The following is a 19209-nucleotide window of genomic DNA, read 5'->3' as shown; positions in this document are numbered from 1 at the left end:
ATAAAATCACTGGTTAATCAGCAGTAGATTATCATTACAGGACTACTTGGCGTGCGGCAAGTAGTCCAGTATATTCATAAGCTCTGTATAAGTTCTAGATTTGCAGCAGAGAAAACATTGATTCTATCAAAATGATACCAAACAGCTCAGTAAGTGACACATCACTGGAATCAGGGTCTCTGTCACTACCGTTATGCTGTTCTCAGATGGAAGAGCAAAACCTGGTGACAGATTCCCTTTAAGATATTTGATTTAACATGCCTGATCCTTTTGCAGTCAGGGAAGATAAGCCAAGGCTTCCTCCATTCTCACAATTGATGAGGACACATGCGCACTTGGCTGGGCTGAGCACTCGTAGGGGGTCGGAGCAGGAGCGATGGCTGTCGGGTCCATCAAGCATTTGAGCAAAAGCCATCTAAAGGGTGTGCTTGCTCCATGGTCTTTATTAGACAGGCATGGCCAGCAGCTATCAATCGATCTAGTCTTTGTATTGGCATGCGATGGCGTCATTATAGCAGATGGGTGTCGTGGCAAGGAGATCCCCCTCTGCTCTTACACTATGGCTTCCACCTCAACAAGACCATTGGTTGTGCTACATGCACATTGATTTCCTTCACAGGAGTCACACATGCTATGATTCCCTTACAGCACAGTCCCCCAAATATTGTGGCCCCCCCATACTTAATATGACTTCCCAAAGCCCCCACAGTCAGATACCTCTTATTCCACTTTCCTCCAACCACTTGGCCTGAAGGTCCCTCCTCCGACCCAGACTGAATAGTGGAGTAGGGATCTGATCATTTCCTCCTCCACCGTTGTATTGAACTGTATTTGTGTACTTGGGACCCCTCCAACCTCCTGAGCCATTTTCCTAATTTCTGGACTGTCCCTCTAGATCTGGGGCGGTTTGGACTCAGTTTACCATAATTCAGGACACAATCGGTCCGTACTCGAGTGATGTCCAGCAGCACGTACACCGTTCTGGCACTAAGCAGCGCTGTGCGTGTGGTCTCCATACAACAGAAATCAAAAGGTCTCAATCCTCTGACACCTGCTACTTATGGGAATTGTTACCCTTTTGCTTTGCCTCCTTTTTCAGCCCATGCTCCTTTGAGCCGTTCTCTTGCCCCTGAATGTCATTTTGATTCCACCGAAGCCTCCTGATTCCAGCTTTCCACTCGCACTTCTGTGATTTGCAATCTCCCCCATAAGGTTCGGGAGAGGTGGCAGGTAAGGGGTCAGCGTTAGGGTGAGTGGAGGCTGCAGGGAGCAGAGCCTCAAACTGAGACCATAAAGAGGAGGCCATCAACATTGCAGGTATGGAGGTGATCACTTTCTAGCTATGCCCCGAGAGCTGGCCCTCCCGGCAGTGACACTTTCTACGACTGTAGCGTGTAGGTCCAGAGGGGCGGCCGTCCTGGGCAAAAAAAATATTAGGGACACAAAATAAGCAAAAAAAAACCATGTCGGATAGAAGCAGTGACGCCGCTGGCACTGATGATCCGAGCACTGCACATACCCTGTACTTCTGATCGGACGCCCGGGGGTGAGCGCCACTGTGAACTCGACCAATCAACATGGCACTGAGACAGTTGTATCCTGTGCTATATCAGCAAACCTAACAGACATCCGCACCCTGACATCCCAGCCCACTCTGGACAGGGGGGAGAAGACTCAGGCGCATGGATTAGGTGAGGACAAACTGTGGGGAGTGACACAATGGGGTCATTACTTTTTGAGGGGCTCATCTTTACTTTTTAAGTGGGCATTAAAGGCACTGTAACAAATATACAGCTGCACTCTGAGAAGCTAAGGTATTCAAACATTGAATCTAGGAATTTGGAGCCCAGCAGCCAGCGTCAAGGCGTATCTCTTTTTTTTCTGGGTCCCTACCTTAATGCCTCTATCTGTGCTGATAAGCCCATAAGGCTTCAGTTCCACTTGTGTTTTGCACAGACGAGTGCAATCCGATTAAACATCGGACTGCACCCGCACCAGTGCAAAACTATGAGGTAGTGTCCATCTGCAAATGATTTTTCCTGCCATAGCGGCCTGAGAAATGAATTACAGCACGCTGCGTTTGGCTCACACACCCCCATACAAGTCTATGGGAGCATGTCAAACATCGCACTGCACTCACATGTCATCCGACTGCAAAGACAGGCAGCGGAGGAGATGGAGAGAAAGTGCTCCCTCCCTCTTCTTCGCACCTGTGATACGATTGCAAGATCACATCACAGTCGCATGACCCTCGGCTGACGCTCGCAGCAAAGGGTCATTAGCATATCGCTACCGATGCTCTCGCATAATAATCTATGTGCAAGTGGAACTGTACCCTAAAATTGTATTCTTATCAGCCCAGGTAGAGGCATGACTAGGTAGGGACCCAGCATAAAAAGATACGCCTTGATGCTGGCTGCTGGGCTCATATAAAACTATCTCAATTTAGGATTGCTACTTCCAATAGGTGGCGCTAGAGTTTGTCTCCTTCCTCCCTGGAGGGACAATATGAATATCTCAATTTATAAATGTATTTCAATAGCATGTCCAAATTTCTATATTCACTGTTTGCATTTTACAGGCCTTAGCGTTCCAGAGTGCAGCTGTATATTTGTTAGAGTATATTCCATGTTCGGTTTGCACCTGTTCACATTAAAGGTACCTTGTCAGCACAGAATGACTGTTCAAACCAAGCACAGGCCCTTGGTGCATCATGGCGGGGCTAATAATTTTAATTCACCCCACCGCTGGATTTCCATTCATCTCTGCCCTTCTCTGGCTCTATGAGGCCAGAACTGTCAATCAAAGAAGAGAGATAGAGGGAAAACAATCAAGTGGGAAGTTAAATGTTTGGCCGCATCATGATACACCAAGCATTTGTGCTGGGTTTGAACAGTCATTCTGTGCTGACAGAGGACTTTCTAAATAGACCTGATTACTGGGTAGAGGTACAATACCCCCTTGTCCTGGGTGCTGACGCCTCACGTTACTCCACTGCTGTACAGGAGCTTTATATTCTGGCACAAAAAGCAGGACTGGCCCCTAGTTCAGATATGGGGACCCCATGTGCCACCATTAAGGACCGTTGCAGCCCCATTATTATACTTATATTATTTTTCCCAAAAGTGTACTGTAGGCAAACAGGCGACGCTGATTTTCCATATATAGTAGTACCCGTCCTTTACTCTTGGAAATGTCAGGGCCTTCCATAAAGCTGAGAGCAATTTCTGCCAGTGACTGGTTTGGTTTACACCCCACAGAGACTGTCTGCAGAAATCAGAGAAATTTATATTGTAGTAATACACAGCGACCACAAGAGGGCGACAGAGCAGCACTGCGCAATACAGCACGGGAGTATAGAGTGTCACGTGACCGGAACCTCTCGCCGGCTACATAATGTGGGTGTACAAAGATGGCTGCGTGTAACTTCCTGTGAGAGGACTAAGATGGCTGCGCTCATGATTTTAGCCTTGTAGATCGAGGCATAAGTGACATTTCTCGTAGAAAAAAAGCTCCTGAGTGTTGTCTGATCTTTATACGACAGGTAATGTATGATTAATTCACAAATGCCACCTGACATACTTATTACTATGGTAATGTGTTAGTTTTGCTGTTGTATGTGACTTGGGGGGGTCCCTAAGACCATGTCAGTTGTTTATACTGGATTTCCTCATATATTTAAGTGTCGTCCCTGCAAACCCTTGTCGCTCAGTAACCACCATGGCAATCGGACTGTGAATATTATGTTTTTGCACCTAGTTTTTATTTACGCTCTCCTGCCGTTTTGTGTTTACAGCCCTTATGCATTCCAATGTGTTTCCATGGTTACAGACTGCAAGCAAAGACTTCTGTATCCCGATCCTGCAGTTGTCTTTCCTTCCATCTGTTTCTTACATGTGTCCGTTTGGACTGTATAGAACAATGGGCTCCAGCATGCTGAACTACAACTCCCATCATGCCCTGCAGCTGTAGTTTTGCACCAGTTGGATGGCTTGATATATAAGATCACTAATCGGATCTGTGTGACTTCTTCTTCTGTTTTGTAGGGTTAAAGCTGCTCAGAAGATGGATCCGGACATTCTGTGCTTGCGTTCTTCACTCCAGCAGATCATGGCCGAGTTACCGAAGATCAGCGATGGCGACCGGCTGGTGGAGGTGCTGTCTGATGCCAAACGCTACCTCGGGGAAGGAGAGGACCCGGCATCTCCTCAGGAAATTTCCGAATTTAACAGAACACATTACACGCCTTTCCTTAGGTTTCTGGTGGCTCATATGGGACCCCAGTGGTTTGACCTTTTGACGTCTGACCATTTGGATCTATGGGACAGTTTTTTCTTAGGGGGCCCAGCAGACCAGGCTTTCCTAGTGCTGATGGACAGCATGGTGAGGACAGGGTGAGTACACACTCGAAGGCTTCATACATCCTACATTCACAGGACGAGTACGGGCAAAGATGTCTGATCGGCCGCTGGTCCCCTGACCCAGAACTCAACAGCTTTATATACCAATAGGGCTGATTAGATCAGCTCAGGAGACTAAGGGGCCAGTCCTGATATTGCGATTCATACTCTGACCGTCAACATTGGACTTGTGAAACCCACCATAAGGTATTAGGGGAGAACAACAAAGAATAACAGATGGATATTTGGCAATAATATCACATTGTCGGCCACTCAATGTAGAGATATAGAAATAGATGAGAAAAATGAGCTTTAGAAGGCCGTTCATATTGGAAAACCATGAAAAAATGTACCCTTGAGAGTAAATGTGTAGAAAGATATTTTTATTTTTTTTTTTATTAATCAAAAATATCACACAAGGGCACTGTCAACAGTGATTGGATATAAGAAGACCGAGAAATCCCTATCCTGGGACATCTACAACATCCATGTAATGGGGTTACACATAAACACCACGAATAAGTCCTCATACATGATCACCACATAGTTACCATACATATAATCATACAAGTGTACACAAACCGAATCAAATCAAGGTCCGTATCGTATGAGGTAACATGGAGTCATACCTTACCCATAATAAAGTGCATGTGCTGAGGTAGATGTCTAGTGGGATGGGGGAAGTCCCAACGCGTTTTGCGTATTGTTCACATGTTGCCTTTTTGCCTTGTGGCTTTTAAGAGGTAAAAAAATAACTTGATATTGGAAAGTGAATGAAACGTCTAAAAACACATACACACACACACACAAACGCTGCTTGTTTTTTACTTGCGGATTTGAACCATCAAATCGCAACTGACTGCAGCAGGAGCCTCCCCCCTTTTGCCCTTGTTATTGGAAAGTGAACTTGATATTGGACAGTGAATGAAACTTCTGAAAACACACACACACAAACACACAGCTTGTTTTTTCCTTGCAGATTTGAACCATCAAATCTCAACTGACTGCAGCAGGAGCCTCCCCCCTTTTGCCATGGATATTGGAAAGTGAATGAAATTTCTGAAAACACACACACACACACACACACACACACACACACAGCTTGTTTTTTTTGCTTGCGGATTTGAACCATGAAATCGCAACTGACTGCAGCAGGAGCCTCCCCCCTTTTGCCCTTGATATTGGAGAGTGAATGAAATTTCTGGAAACACACACACACACACACACACACACACACACACAGCTTGTTTTTTCCTTGCAGAATTGAACCATCAAATCTCAACTGACTGCAGCAGGAGCCTCCCCCCTTTTTCCATGGATATTGGAAAGTGAATGAAATTTCTGGAAACACACACACACACACACACGCACTGCTTGTTTTTTTCCTTGCGGATTTGAACCATCAAATCGCAACTGATTGCAGCAGGAGCCTCCCCCTTTTGCCCTTGATATTGGAAAGTGAATGAAACTTCTGGAAACACATACACACACACACACACACACACACACAGCTTGTTTTTTCTTTGCAGATTTGAACCATCAAACCGCAACTGACTGCAGCAGGAGCCTCCCCCCTTTTGCCCTTTTTTCTGTAAGACTCACCAAAGTCATGATTATTTACTTTTATGGCTCCACCACAACCCGCTCTCCTCTCATTACAGGCCCTGTATTCGCCTCGATCGCTGTATGCACGTGCTGCAGAGATTCCTGCAGAGCGGATCACTGGCCGACGTCATCTGGGAGGTTTGTCAGCAGCAGCTGGAGGCGACGCCGACCCCAATCTTACATGAAGCCATCCTGACGAAGATCTGCAGCTTACCCGACCACTTGGCTAATTGTCTCCAGAAACAAAATAAAGCTGCTTTCTACCCTAAAAACTATTACCCCCTTCTGGGGAACGCCATCCTGCGTGTCCTGCAGATGGTTTCTGTATCTCTAAGAGGTAAGGGTAGAAATATTAAAAGTATGTAGGTGTGAGAGTTACCCAAAGTGGAGCAGATCACTGTAGACATTGTCAAAATCCTTGATACCATTGTCTTGGCGTTATAAGACTTCTTCCGACTGATGGTGCCCATCGGGATGCCCTGCCCTGTCTTGAAAATGAGGAATTGCTCTGTAACTTTAGGAGGTTGATGCTATTGTGTTTTGTTCTTTTCCTTAGATGGGAGAGGTTGCTCCATCTCTTTCATATCTCAGGTCCTGGGGAAAGTCTGTATGCAGGGTCGTCAGCGTGAGTATCCTGGTTGTTTACCCCTGTATAGTAAAAAAAAACAATACACAAAAAGACGATTGATATTTTTTCTGTATGCCCTATGGATCGTCAATATGGTGGGGGGGGGGGAGGGGAGGCTTTTGGCTCCTGCTCTGAAGGACCTGACATGGCGGGGACTTATTACTCCTTTTACCTGGTAGTGGCAGTAGAAATGAGCATCAGACCCCAGTAGCTGTTTGTTGTGGGTCTGATGATGGCAGCTCCGATATTTAAACAGTTAAAGGGAGCCTACCAGCAGATTTTTGCCCTATAAACTGTCAAGGGAGGAATTTGCGTTGAAGACTGCTAATGGAGCCTTTGTTTGGGATATCCAGAGACGGTGCCATATTAGCTGTATAGCAGTGCCAATATGTCAATGTATATAAGACAAAGAACACAGACATGCTCTCTTTTTTCAGCCAGCGTCACCAACTGAGCTAGTTTAATTCTATAGATCCAATTATACAGTAAGTAAGCATGAATAACCTTGAAGCTAACAAGGAGTGCTTTTCACTCCCCAATTTCTCACACAGCACATTGCCTGCCCTCCCGTACATTCCTTTTGTGTGAACATTACTGATAACACTTTTACAGCTTCACATTCTGGCTTCATCATCTTTGGTTAACTCCTTCATGATTATACAACTTTGAATTATACTATAGGTCTGTGCAATTGCTACATAGACAGACAGATAATTATACAACTACATCTACATTTTGATTATTTATACACACAGATATTCTTATTACGTTTGAACAAACAAGCTATAACTCAGGCGACCTCCACAAAACTAGAGACAATGTAAGGATGCTGCTAAGAGGCTGATTTAAAATGATACCTTTAGTTGAGAAATCCGAGGCTTGATTGCAGAATAACCCTTGTTCGGACCTTCAGAAATGGCGTTATTGATGCAGTGGCTTGATCATTGGGATGGGGCTTGGTGGATTGGGTCCTCTGTGATGATTCCTCTTCCTGCTTTGTCTTCTTTTAAATTTCGCACCATAGCCGCCATTACTGCTGTTGGCGGTGCGTGCGCATTGCTATTGTGCCATTGTCTTCAATAAAATGGTGCAGGAATGAGCACGTACCGCAATCTCCAGAGCCATTTCATTGAAGACACTGTGGAGACGACTGAGTGGTGGCGGTGTATGTGCTGATGGAAAACAAATTCAATCTGTGCATGCGATGCCGCTTATATTTGTCTCCAGTATCTTCAATAAAATGGCGCTGGAGATCGCAGTATGTGCATGTGCTGATTCCGGCACCATTTTTTTTAAAGACAATGACACAATAGCAATGCACACGCAACAATATCGGTGATGGTAAAGTGGAGACAAGGAAACTATGCAGGAGAAGGGATTGTCACTGAGGACCCATCCCACAAAGTCCCGTCCCAATGATCAAGTCTGTGCACAAATTACATCATTACTGAAGGATTATTCTGCAATCAAGCCGTGGATTCTTCTATCTAAAGGTATCATTTTAATCAGCACCATTATGCCTCTAGTTTGTTTGGCAAAAACCTACTGGTTGGTTCCCTTTCATCTGGGTTGTCCTATTTCGGACATTTATACTCTACACTCGGGATATGGCATAATAAGTACAATTCTAATAGGTACAGGCACCACCAATGGGACCTGCATCTGTTAAGGACGTGACTCAACCGGTCCCTCTTTGGATCTGACCGCTGTTTCAAATTATATTGTCATGTGTGCACACGAGAATGTACGATAATATACACTATATCGGTTATGGACCTTCTCCATGACAGACCCTGAGGCAACTGAACTTTATTCTTAGACAAAGCCCCTAGACCAAGAAGTAAGGGGGTGTAAACAAAAGTTTTAGTCCAATCAAGTATCGTAGGTCGGGGCTTCATGAGTTATAGAAATTAGCATAGTCTTCTTGTTGATTGGACAGTCCAGGCTTTTCGGAATTCCTTTGTTCATCCTCGAGTGTAGACAGGATGTAGCAGCCATCTTCAGATTACATATACTGATATATACTGTGTTTAAGGAAAATACACTAAATATGCAATATACATATATACGTGTTAGTAAGGAACAAAAGCATACATAAATATGTGTTAGTTTACATCTACTAAACTATATACCTGAGTCTATGAAATGGCTGAATTAAGTATTTTTGGATACTCAATTCTTATCCTCAACACATCTGTCCATATTATGGCTTCTCCATAGAATTTAGAAAGTTTGTAGCACGCCCCTATTAAGGTCCTGTATCTCCTTACAGGGGAGCTGTTTTACGTCCTGGTCCCTCGGCTGACCGCACTTGTCCAGACGGATTGTATATGGCAGAGGATGTGTTGGAGGCTGTTCGAGTCCGTCCCTGACCGGTGGATGGAGCCGGTGGTGACTGGACTGGTTCATGCGGCAGATGGGTAAGTGCGACGGGTTTGAGTATATCATCATGAGTGCGTGACAGATGATCCCGCTCACCCTCTTTAATGAAAAATATTTAGGAAGATTCCTTTTAACCCCTTAGGACTGTAGGACCCTCGTCTTATCATATGAGCATTTGTGTTAAAGGGCATGACCACCTTTTCATACTCTTAGGACATATATTACTACTGTTTATTCTGTAGGAGGCTTTGTGCCGGCCTTACGTTCTCCTTTGTCGTTCTCAGGCCTGCGTGTCTCTCGCAGTTACTCGGAGATCTCGTTCTCAAGAATAAAAAGACGCAGTTTGTACTGACTCAGAAGATCCTGTTCCTGCAATACGGTCTCAAGGTGATGTTCACACTACAACAGCACCGTTGTGTACCACCCCCATGTCAGCAGCCGAGCTGCTTGGATCTGGATCAGTGGTGGCTTGAGGGGCGTCCGGACCCGGGGGTCTCGTGGCCACTCGAATGATGGGGGGTATTTACAGGGGGAAAGGTATATTGAAAGTTTGTGACGTCACCCGTGGTGTGTGGTAAGATGGAGTACCACCGCTGCGGTTGGGAGTACCCAGTGACGGTGGAGTGGGCAGCCAGGTGTTTAACCCCTCCACGGGTGGGGGGGATACTCCGGGACTCTGTGAGGATTGCAGGGAGGTGCCGTTGGGGTAAGGGTCACTTGCGTACTCACTCAGTCCAATAATGCAGACACCTGTAGAAAACCAAAGTTCTGGACACCGCTGCTGCTGAGGGGGAGCACGTTTGGGTCCTGTTTCTGTTGGTGTTGCCTGTTGATCTGTGACCTTTTCCCGTGTCACTTTGTTGCTTTCTGGTTGGTCCCGGTAGCCTAAAACTAGTCGGGTCCCGCTCCCCAGTATGGCTAACTGAGGGAGCTTGCTCTCAGGGTTCACGCTTGGGATTTCCTGGACCATTTTGTGGAAAGTCTTATCACTCTCGTTGTGCTAGTACCCCGATTTTTGGAGTGGGTGGAGAGTAGATCTTGAAGGCTCCATTCTCGTCAGGTGAATTGTCAGGTGGCCTAAAGCTATTCCCTGACCTAGGGTCCACGTACCCCGTCATGCCCTGGTCCCGGCCCGGTGATAGTACAAGGCCGCCGGCTGTCCTCCATGACAATGCACGGGCCCCTTGTCACGATCGCCTGCGACCGAGGTCCTACCAGGCCCAGACCAACGTCTGCTATCTAGTACTTCCAAGGAGCCCAGCTCCTGACCTCTTCTCTCTTTCACTTCCAACACTAAACTCGCCTTCTCCTGACCTCCCCTTAACCAAACCCCCAAGTGGGCGACCCTATTCCACTCAGGCTGTCCACTGGTGTGTCTGGTGGGTGTGGTGCAGAGTGTTCCTAGGATTTTGATTAGCTGGTTTTGGCAACACCAATTGTTAGGGACCCATAACCAAGGAGGGGGTGGATATCATGCAGAAGGGCAGATTGCACAATACCCTGTGATGACCTGATAGGCCAGGGCGTCACAATTGCTCTTAGGAATTGGCCTCATTATAGGTTTTAATGTGTTTTTTTTGTTTTTTTTGTTTTTGTTTTTTTATACCCTTATTAGAAAGAAGTTTTGCAGAGCGTTCTGGGATACCTGTCTATGGAGAACAGTCGCCGGTCGTTACTGATTACGGTAGGATTTCTAAATAGAAGTAGAAAAAAGAGCAGTTGTAGAATATTACCAATAATACAAAAATATTGGAAAAATTGGAGAATTAATATTTAATATTTTTCAAGATCTCTGCTCGGTCTCCTTGAAAACAAACCTTTTATTTTTCGCTTTTACCAAATGCAAACCGGCTTATTACACCGCTTCAAGAGTCGTTAGCATCGGTTTGTTTGTGGTGGCAACAAAGCCACAATCTTAGTGTTTCCCCAAAAATAAGCTCTAGCAGGAATGTTTTTTTTCGGAATGAGGCTCAAATATAAGCCCTACCCGGAAAACAAGCCCTAGTTGCTGTTCAATAATAAAGCGTCCATGCAGCTAAAAAAGCTAAAGAATACTGCAGGGCACTTCATTAAATAAAGCAGACACCCAGTAAAAGAGAGAAGACCCCGCAATCATACTCACCAGATCCTGAATGGGACGCTGTGGAACGCGAGGCGCTGCGTTGGAATGCATCGAGGACCTGCGGTGGAACACGCATACATCTGTTGATAACCATACTGGGGACCTCAGACGCAGTGGAGTGAAAGGACCTGCAGCGGAATACATCAAGGACCTGCGGCTGAATACATCGAGGACCTGTGGCAGAACGCGCACACACGCATACATCTGGTGATACCGTACTGCTCTGGGGACCTAGGATGCAGTGGAGGGAGAGGGCCTGCGGTGGAATGCATCGAGGACCTGCGGTGGAGCACGAACAAATGCATACATCTGGTGATACCGTACTGCTCCGGGGACCTAGGATGTGGTGGAACGCATTGAGGACCTGCGGCGTAACGTGCACACACTCATGCATCTGGTGATACCGGTCTTCTCCGGGGACCTAGGACGCAGTGGAAGGAGAGGGCTTGCAATGGAACGCATCAAGGACCTGTGGCAGAACATGCGTACACACGCATATGTCTAGTGATATTGTACTGCTCTGTGGACATAGGATGCGATGAAGGGCCTGCGGTGGAAACCATGGAGAGCCTGTGGTGGAATGCAGGTCCTCAATGTGTTCCAACACAGGTTCTCAAGTTGCGCTGCAGGTCCCTGCATTCCACAGTGTCTCAGGTCCCCCTGCCAGCCGGAAGCAATACAGTATCACCGGATGTGTGTATGTTGTCAGAAAGCAGGGGATGACTGCTGTGGAGCACACAAGAACCTGTTGGGACTGCACTCTGTGGATTGCAGGACGACCAGTGAGCGACACACATGCCTGTTGTCTGGTAAGAATGATTCTTCTGGGAGGTGTCTGCCTTTTTTTTTGGTGGGGAGGGGTTGTCAAGGGAGGAATTTGGTTGAAGACTGCTAATGGAGTCCTCGTTTGGGATATCCAGAGACGGTGCCGTATTAGCTGTATATCAGTGCCAACATATATCAATGTATATAAGACAAAGAACACAGACATGCTCTCTTTTCAGCCAGCGTCATCAACTGAACTGGTTTAATTCGATAGATCCAATTATACAATGAGTAAGCATGAATAACCTTGAAGCTAACAAGGAGTGCTTTTCACTCCCCAATTTCTCACATCACATTGCCTGCCCTGCCGTACATTCCTTCTATGTGAACATTACTGATAACACTTTTACAGCTTCACATTTTGGCTTCATTATCTTTGGCTAACTCCTTCATGATTATACAACTTTGAATTATACTATAGGTCCATGCGATGGCTACATAGACAGACAGATAATTATGCAACTACATCTACATTTTGATTATTTATATACACGGATCTTCTTACTACGTTTGAACAAACAAGCTATAACTCAGGCGACCTCCACAGGGTAATCTTACCCCCAACCTGTGCTCCCCCCCCCCCCCCAAATAAGCCATAGTGCATTTTTCAGAGCAAAAAGTAATATAAAACGGTGTCTTATTTTCGGGGAAACCCGGTAGTCGTGGCCTCTGTCAAATTGATGATAGATAAATGAGATAAAGCTGCTGAATTATTATTTGCACCATGGATTTAAGCTCTTTTCTTCATCGTTCCTTATGGGAGACCCAGACCATGGGTGTATAGCTTCTGCCTCCAGAGGACACACAAAGTACTACACTAAAAAGTGTAGCTCCTCCCTCCGAGCATATACACCCCTTGGATAACCAAATATAGCCAGTTCAATGCTTTGTTCAGGAGGTCACACACACATGCATTCTCTGTTGATTTTTGATTTTTCATTTTTGATTTCAAAGAATTGGAAGAAAAGCGGGTCCAAGCTGGACCCCCGGCATGTCCCTTCTCACCCCACTGTGTCGGCGGTGTTGTAAGGTTGATTTCCAAGGCTGGAGCCTTACATGCCGCGCTCCTTCACCATCCCTCCTGGGCTCTGGCTTGAAGTGGGAGCCATCACGGTTCTCACTGCTTTGCAGGAGACCGGTCTCCATCCGCAGCCCTTTCAGGACCCTGCCGGACGGAGCACTCATCCCTCAGGGACCTGGCCCTGCGTCTCATAAGCTAAGTATTGAGACGTTATTGAGGGGTCCCTTGTACATTTATTGTGGGGAGAGTGTGTTATTTACTTTGCTGTAATTTCCGGCCGGTTCTATGGTTTTTCTTCATCGTTCCTTATGGGAGACCCAGACCATGGGTGTATAGCTTCTGCCTCCGGAGGACACACAAAGTACTACACTAAAAAGTGTAGCTCCTCCCTCCTAGGATATACACCCCCTGGATCACCAAATACAGCCAGTTCAATGCTTTGTGTTCAGGAGGCACACATCCACACATGCATTCTCATCTGATTTTCATTTTTGGAAGCGTTTGAAGAAAAGCGGGTCCAAGCCTGGACTCCCGGCATGTCCCTTCTCACCCCACTGTGTCGGCGGTGCTGTTAAGGTTGATTTCAGGGCTGGAGCCCTTTCATGCCGCGCTCCTTCACCATCCCCTCGGGCTCTGGCTTGAAGTGGGAGCCAACACGGTTCTCCCTGCCTCGCAGGAGACCGGTCTCCATCCGCAGCCCGTATGGATCCTGCCGGACGGAGCACTCATCCCTCAGGGACCTGGCCCTGCGTCTCACAAGCTAAGTACTGAGACGTTATTACCACAGAAAGTGGTCTTTCCAGGGGTCCCTTGTACTTTATTTGTGGGGGAGAGTGTGTTATGTGACTGTGTTAACATTTCCGGCCGGTTCTCCAGTTTTCACTGGAAAACCGCGCCGATGGTGCCTGCGCGCTGGCCGCATGTTTAAATCTAGGCCCCGGTTTCGCCTGAGGCCTAGTTTCGATTTCACTGCCCCTGCATGTCAGTCATGCAGAGGGACAGTGCGGCTCCGCCCAGCGGCTGTTCAGCACAGGGAAGGGACACTCCTCACTGAGGAATGATTCCCTCCCCTGTATACCTCATTTGCCCTCCGGATCCCGCTCTCAGAGTAGGCCCCGCCCCCTCTCCTCGCTCCGGCGCCATTTTACCAGCGTTTTCATGCATGTCTGCATAACCACATTGTGACACTGGGGGCCTGGGCTGGGGGATCTGGAGGGCACAGAGATGTCTCTATGTAAACGGTCTGGCAAGCCACAACCTCCGGTTGTGGACCTGCTTATATACTCTGTTTATATACTCTGCTGGGGGTCATTCTGGCCAGAGCCCCCACTTCTGCAGCATGTCTCACATCAGAGCAAGGCTGCAAGGCTGTTCTTAATATGCACTGCATGTAGGCTCGTACTGCCTGTACCGAGCACATAACCACATTGTGATGCCTGCTCTAACATAGTGGTGCCTCAGCCTGGAAGCTCATCCCCAGTGGTCCCTCCGGCTGCTCCGGCTCTGGTGGCTGAACCCCCGGCTTGGGTTGAATCCCTCTCTCCAGGGGACAGCTGTCCCGGACACTGCTGAGCATGCATCAGCCCCCTTCTCAGGGCGCTTCTGCTGCCACGGCTCGCTCAGCAAAGCTCACAGAGGATTCTTCATCTGGTCTCAGACCCCGTCCTCCTAAAATGGAGACGCAGGGTCCCCTTTCCTTCCTCGTCCCGCGGCTCTGATTCACGAGCTGACTCGCAGAACGGGGAGGATGCCTTTACTAGGGGCTCGGACGCTACTCCATGTACCATTTTGTCCGAAGGTGACGCAGATGCTAATCATTTGATTGCGTCCATTATATTTGTACTGGACCTCAATCCGCCTGTATCAGGGGAGCAACCCCCTCTAGCAGAAAAGCATCAGTATACCTTGCCTAAGAGAACGGGGAGTGTGTTCCTTAACCACTCCAGTTTTTTCAGGCCACTGTGACCATACCCAGAGCCTGTCCTGACAGACGCTTCCCAAAGCGTGGTTCTGATGACTGTTCCCCTTCCACCAGAGGTGGTCAAGGAGTGGGCTCAATCACCATAGGTGGACCCTCCGGTGTCTAGACTTTCAGCGCGGACAGTTGTATCAGTGGCTGATGGCACCTCTCTAAGGATTCCACTGTCCGCCAGGTTGACCTTCTGGTCAAATCTGTATATGAGGCGGCAGGGGCCTTGTTCTCCCCATCTTTTGCAGCAGTGTGGGCTCTCAAAGCCATCTCTGCTTCTCTAGAGGAGATGCATTCCCTCACCAGGGACTCTATGCCCGAAATGGTTGCCTTAACCTTCAGGCTTCAGCCTTTTCATCCTATGCCCTGTCTGCCATACTGGAGCTCTCACCGCACTGCGGTGTCTTCGGCTAATTCCCTCGCTATCCGCAGGCTCCTGTGGCTTCGAGAGTGAGGCAGATGCTTTTTCAAAGAAGTTCCTTTCAGGGCTCCCTTTTGCTGGGACCAGACTATTCGGTGAATAACTGGATGAAATTATTAAGAAAGCGTCTGGCAGGAAGAGTACTTCCATGTCACAAACCAGGAAACCTGTCCAGGGCAGGAACCAGTCGAGGTTTCGTTCCTTTCGTTCCTCCAACTGGTCGTCCTCTAAGCCCTCGGCCTCGTCCACTAACTCAGCCAAGGACCGTGGACCAACTGGCGCACGAAGCCGCGTCATCGGAAGACCGCAGGAGCTGCTGCCACTAAGGCAGCCTCCTCTTGACTATCTGGCCGCGCCAGCAACGTCCTTGGTCGGTGGCAGGCTCTCCCACTTTGGCGACGTGTGGTTTCAACACGTCTCCGATCAGTGGGTGCGGGATATCATCTCCCACGGCTACAGGATAGAATTCTCTTCCAGCCCGCCAAACAGATTTTTTCTGTCAACTCCCCCCTGCTCCAAGGCCGCCGCCTTCTCGCAGGCCGTGGCATCCTTGCAGGCCAACGGAGTAATTGTACCGGTTCCCGACTGGGAACGGTTCTGAGATTTCTACTCAAATCTCTTCCTAGTCCCCGAAAAGGACGGTGCCTTCCGACCTGGATCTCAAGCTTCTCAACCAGCAGTTCAGGTGCGGCATTTCGCATGGAGTCTCTGCGATCAGTCATTGTCTCAATGACCCAAGGAGATTTCCTGGCATCCATCGACATCAGAGATGCCTATCTGCATATGCCAATTGCAGTTTCACACCAGCGTTGGCTACGTTTTGCAATCGGGGAGGAACATTTCCAATCGTGGCTCTTCCCTTGGGGTTAGCCACGACCCCTCGAGTATTCTCAAGGCCATGGCAGCAGTGGTTGCGGTTCTGCACCTCCAGGGGTTGGCAGTGATCCCGTTTTCCTGGACGGCCTTCTAGTCAGGGCTTCATCCAGTGCAGACTGTCAGCGGAGTACCTCGCTCACTCTCGCCACTCTAGCCAATTTAGGTGGCTTGTCTTTCTGTCCAAGTCCACTCTGACTCCGCTCACGTACCCAGGGATGCAATTCGAGACTCTGCCGGCACTTGTGAAGCTGCCCTTAGTCAAACAGCAGTCCCTCCTCTGGCGGTGCGCTCTTTGCTGAGGCCCCGCCGTCGTTCCATTAGGCACCTAATGCAGGTGTTGGGTAAGATGGTGGCGTCAATACAAGCGGTTCCCTTGCCCAGTTCCTTCTGCGTCCTCTGCAGCTGGACATTTTCCGATGTTGGAACTAGCGGACTTCCTCCTTCCACGGGTTGGTGGCTCTGTCGCCACAGACCAGGGGCTCCTTTCTGTGGTGGCTTCGGCCCCTCTCTCTTCAGAGACGCTCCTTCCTGGCTCCGTCCTGGGTGATCCTCACCACGGATGCCAGTCTATCCGGCTGGGGAGCAGGATATCTCCACCACGGAGCGCAGGGCTCTTGGACTTCGGCCGAATCAGCCCTCTCGATCAATGTGCTGGAAATCAGAGCTGTGCTTCTAGCTCTCTTAGCCTTTCACCTCCTGTTGGCGGCCAAGCACATTCGAGTCCAGTCAGACAACGCGACAGCGGTTGCCTACATCAACCACCAGGGCGGGACACTCAGCCGCCTGGCAAGATTGGAGGTTCAACGAATCCTTCCGTGGACGGAGGACTCCAAGTCCTCCATATCCGCATTCCACATCCCAGACGTGGAAACCTGGGAGGCAGATTATCTCAGCCGTCAAACCGTGGACAGAGGCGAGTGGGCTCTGCATCCGGCAGTGTTTCGGTCAATCTGCCGCAAGTGGGGCTCTCCGGACGTGGATCTTTGCTCCCACGATCCTCAGGCTTTTGCAGCAAACGCGCTGGTTCAAGATTGGTCCCAGTTTCGTCTGTCTTACGTGTTTCCCCCTCTAGCTCTTGCCCAGAGTCCTGCGCAAGATCAGAATGGAGGGCCGTCGGGTCATTCTCATTGCTCCAGACTGACCCAGGCGAGCTTGGTACCCTGGCCTGCTCCGTCTGTCCGTAGAGGTGCCGTGACATCTCCCGGACCGTCCAGACCTTCTTTCTCAAGGTCCGTCTTTCCGCCAGAATTCTGCGGCTCTCAGATTGACGGCGTGGCTTTTGAGTCCTGGATCTTGACGACTTCTGGTATTCCTCCTGAAGTCATCTCCATTGTGACTCGGGCTCGGAAGTATTCCTTGGCCAAAATCTTTCACAGGACCTGGAAAATTTTCCTGTCCTGGTGTCGCTCTTCCGGCCATGCTTCTTGGCCTTTTTTCCTTGCCGACCCTCCTGTCCCTTCTACAGGCCGGTCTGCAGCTAGGACTATCCCTCAATTCCTTCAAGGGACAGGTCTCGGCTCTGTCAGTGTTGTTCCAGCGGCGTATCGCCCGGCTGGCTCAGGTGTGCTCCTTCATGCAGGGCGCATCTCCCATCTCTCCGCCTTACCGGCGGCCCTTGGAGCCCTGGGACCTTAATCCGGTCCTCACGGCTTCTAGAAACCCCCCTTTGAGCCTCTTAGGGCAGTTTCTTTGTCTTGTCTTTCACAGAAAGTGTTTTTTCTAGTGGCCATAACTTCTCTCGGGAGAGTCTCTGATTTGGCTGCACTCTCTTCGGAGTCGCCTTTTTCTTTTGGTTTTTTATCAAGACAAGGTGGTTCTCCGTCCGACTCCGGACTTTCTCCCTAAGGTGGTTTCTCCTTCCACCTTAACCGGGACATTTCCCTGCCTTCCTTTTTGTCGGCTCCTGTTCATCGCTTTGAAAAGGCGTTGCATTCTCTGGATCTGGTGCGGGCGCTCCGGATCTATGTGTTTCGCACCGCTGCTCTTAGGCGGTGCACCTCTCCTCTGTGCTGACCACTGGTCGGCGTAAGGGCCTCTCGGCTTCTAAGCCGACCCTACCTCGTTGGATTGGGTCGGTCTTTTCCGATGCCTACCAGTGTACTCAAGTGCCTCCCCCGCCGGGGATCAAGGCACACTTGACCAGAGCTGTCGGTGCCTCTTGGGCTTTCAGGCACCAGGCTACGGCTCAGCAGGTCTGTCAGGCTGCCACTTGGTGCAGTCTGCATACTTTTTCGAAGCACTACCAAGTGCATGCTCATGCTTCGGCAGATGCGAGCTTGGGCAGACGCATCCTTCAGGCTGCTGTCGCCCATTTGTGAAGTTAGGTTTTGCCTACTTCTCAGTTTTTTGTTTATTCCCACCCATGGACTGCTTTGAGACGTCCCATGGTCTGGGTCTCCCATAAGGAACGATGAAGAAAAAGAGAATTTTGTTTACCGTAAATTCTTTTTCTTATAGTTCCGACATGGGAGACCCAGCACCCTCCCTTTGCCTGTTGGCAGTTCTTGTTCCGTGTGTTTTCACCGGCTGTTGTTGTAGACAGAGGCTCCGGTTGTTCCGGGTTTTGCTCTGTTTTTACTTGTGGGTGGATGTCCTCCTTCAGCTTTTGCACTAAATTGGCTGTATTTGGTGATCCAGGGGGTGTATATGCTAGGAGGGAGGAGCTACACTTTTTAGTGTAGTACTTTGTGTGTCCTCCGGAGGCAGAAGCTATACACCCATGGTCTGGGTCTCCCATGTCGGAACTATAAGAAAAAGAATTTACGGTAAGTAAACAAAATTCTCTTTCTTTGGCGCTCCATTGGGAGACCCAGACAATTGGGTGTATAGCTACTGCCTCCGGAGGCCACACAAAGCATTACACTTAAAAGTGTAAGGCCCCTCCCCTTCTGCCTATACACCCCCCGTGGGATCACGGTTCCTCAGTTTTCAAGCTTTGTGCGAAGGAGGTCAGACATCTA

At 48.7% G+C, this 19209-nt stretch overlaps 1 protein-coding gene across 1 annotated transcript in view; it reads left to right on the top strand.

Moving 5' to 3' along the window:
• The first annotated feature begins 3427 nt into the window (after window positions 1-3427).
• The window catches only part of TELO2 (telomere maintenance 2), a 115863-nt gene continuing 100081 nt past the window's right edge, over window positions 3428-19209 (top strand). The window contains exons 1-7 of the mRNA XM_075318233.1: window positions 3428-3544; window positions 4047-4394; window positions 6062-6342; window positions 6562-6630; window positions 8906-9053; window positions 9300-9402; window positions 10631-10699. Of these exons, the coding sequence (XP_075174348.1) occupies window positions 4066-4394; window positions 6062-6342; window positions 6562-6630; window positions 8906-9053; window positions 9300-9402; window positions 10631-10699 (999 nt within the window). The 5' untranslated portion in view covers window positions 3428-3544; window positions 4047-4065. The remainder of the gene's footprint in view (window positions 3545-4046; window positions 4395-6061; window positions 6343-6561; window positions 6631-8905; window positions 9054-9299; window positions 9403-10630; window positions 10700-19209) is intronic.

This window comes from Anomaloglossus baeobatrachus, chromosome 7 (genome assembly GCF_048569485.1).
Source record: "Anomaloglossus baeobatrachus isolate aAnoBae1 chromosome 7, aAnoBae1.hap1, whole genome shotgun sequence".
NCBI classification, from domain to species: Eukaryota; Metazoa; Chordata; class Amphibia; order Anura; family Aromobatidae; genus Anomaloglossus; species Anomaloglossus baeobatrachus.
This window is presented reverse-complemented; position numbering and strand designations above follow the sequence as displayed.